This window comes from Colletotrichum abscissum (assembly GCF_030869225.1).
Source record: "Colletotrichum abscissum strain IMI 504890 chromosome Unknown Scaffold_354.1, whole genome shotgun sequence".
In the NCBI taxonomy this organism is placed as follows: domain Eukaryota; kingdom Fungi; phylum Ascomycota; class Sordariomycetes; order Glomerellales; family Glomerellaceae; genus Colletotrichum; species Colletotrichum abscissum.
Window position 1 is genome coordinate 40 of NW_026850270.1, and position 1,734 is coordinate 1,773.

General features: G+C 54.4%; 1 protein-coding gene across 1 annotated transcript; it reads left to right on the plus strand.

The window, feature by feature from the left end:
* Window positions 1-572: 572 nt before the first annotated feature.
* Window positions 573-1,449, plus strand: CABS01_17119 (uncharacterized protein; the record flags this gene model as incomplete). The annotated part of the gene is made up of 2 exons (XM_060550446.1): window positions 573-1,193; window positions 1,270-1,449. The coding sequence occupies 2 exons, from the start codon at window positions 573-575 to the stop codon at window positions 1,447-1,449; spliced, it is 801 nt and encodes a 266-aa protein (XP_060396830.1).
* Window positions 1,450-1,734: the final 285 nt, after the last annotated feature.

Consider the following 1,734-nt stretch of genomic DNA (forward strand, 5'->3'; position numbering starts at 1 on the left):
GGAGAGCTTCTACAAGCTAATTGAGTCGGCACAGGCGTTTCCTGCGCCTGAGGGCTTGGACGCGGACGGCGTGGATCTAGGAGACATGACCAATCTTGTCAACTTTTAGTCATTCATGCACTGGGCACACTCCGTTGAGTGGTTGAGGACGGCAATCTTTGTCGTGCGATCGCACGACCAGGTGGGGACGCGAGCAGGAAGCGATAGAGGGATACACGGGCAAGATTCGGTCTGCTGAGTGAATAGCGTCGTCAGGGCACAAGGCGAAGAGAATGAATGCGGCGAACGTGCTGGCATTGGGCCTCATAGGTACCGTAGACACACGAAAGGTTGCCAATCTCCGATGGCCCTAGTATGAGGTCTCCAATAATTCCATCTCGCAACTGAAGACGGAGCGGACCTGCATTGTATTGTCTTCCTATGGCTCGACGGTCCCGAATTATCACGTGCGTTGTTGAGCGGCCAGCCTGTATAAGTAGGACGCGACCAGCTGCAACCAGAGTCGTCTCGAGGTCTCGCCATCAAACCTTCTCTCGCTTCATACTTGAACATCACACCAGAGTCACACAACCATGTTGGACAGACTACCCCCCGAGCTTGTTGATATCATCTTTAACGATTGTGACCGTCCAACACGGATACGCGTCTTGCAGTGCTCCCAGGGGTTTCGGAAAGCCTTCAGACCACGGATTTATCGGCACAACGTTCTGTCAGAACGCTGTTCTGCTGCTCGATGGGCAGTTATTCACTGCCGTGATGATGCCGTGGCATTCCGTGTAGTCGAGGCATCGGTGTATGCTGGGATGGATGTTTGGGCCCCGCAGTTCGCCATCACGCTGACCGAAATGTTCCCAGGGCGGTTTGTATCGAAGCTTCCACGAATTCTGAGTCAGTCTGCTGCTAGCCTGTCCCCATTTGCCGTCGCCGTTCTCAAGCGAAGAAAAGAACTCGTCACGTCTATTCTAAGCATGACGAGTGCAAAGGAATGGCACTTGGACAAGTTGCTTGCTCCAGATATCACGACATATCTGGGAAAGTTGACAAGAGATCAGCCATTATCAAGTAGCCAACTTACGCCTCTTCATATTGCCTCCGCCACTGGTCTGGACGCTGTCGTCAAGCGGATCCTCGAAAAACCGGCACCGGGGGTGGTCTCGAAAGACGCGCGTGGCCCCACCCCGCTGTCCTATGCGGTACAGTGCCCGCTTGCACGTAGTTCAACCATCCGACTACTCCTTCGACAACAGACCGATGTTTATGGCAGGATAGCCCCCGAGAACCACGCGGACCGCCTCTTGGAACACTGTTGCCGAAATGGCCTATTTCGCCTTGCCGCATGTTTCCTTGAACGTGAAGTACGATGTGACCTGCAACATCTCCTTCGCTTGGCTCTTCTGGCTCCCTCGGCATCTCTTCCGGGGAGGTCTAGCTCCGATAGAGACGTCTTGATTCGGAGGCTGATTCGACGCGGGGTCAATCCGAACGGCATGGTGCGGGCAACAGATGTCGATGTTGATAAACGGCCGCTCCTTTCTGAGTTGGCAATGACATCGCATTCGGCAACAAAACATCTGCTTGCCATTCGAGGCGTCGATGTGAACGTCCAGGATAAGTACGGCCAGACGGCCTTAACTCGGTTGTTATTGGAAAACCACTCGGCGCGCAAGACGGTAGCACTGCTCCTGGAGCGCGGGGCAAAGTTACAGCCACACTCCCTTGGAGGTATCATACGGG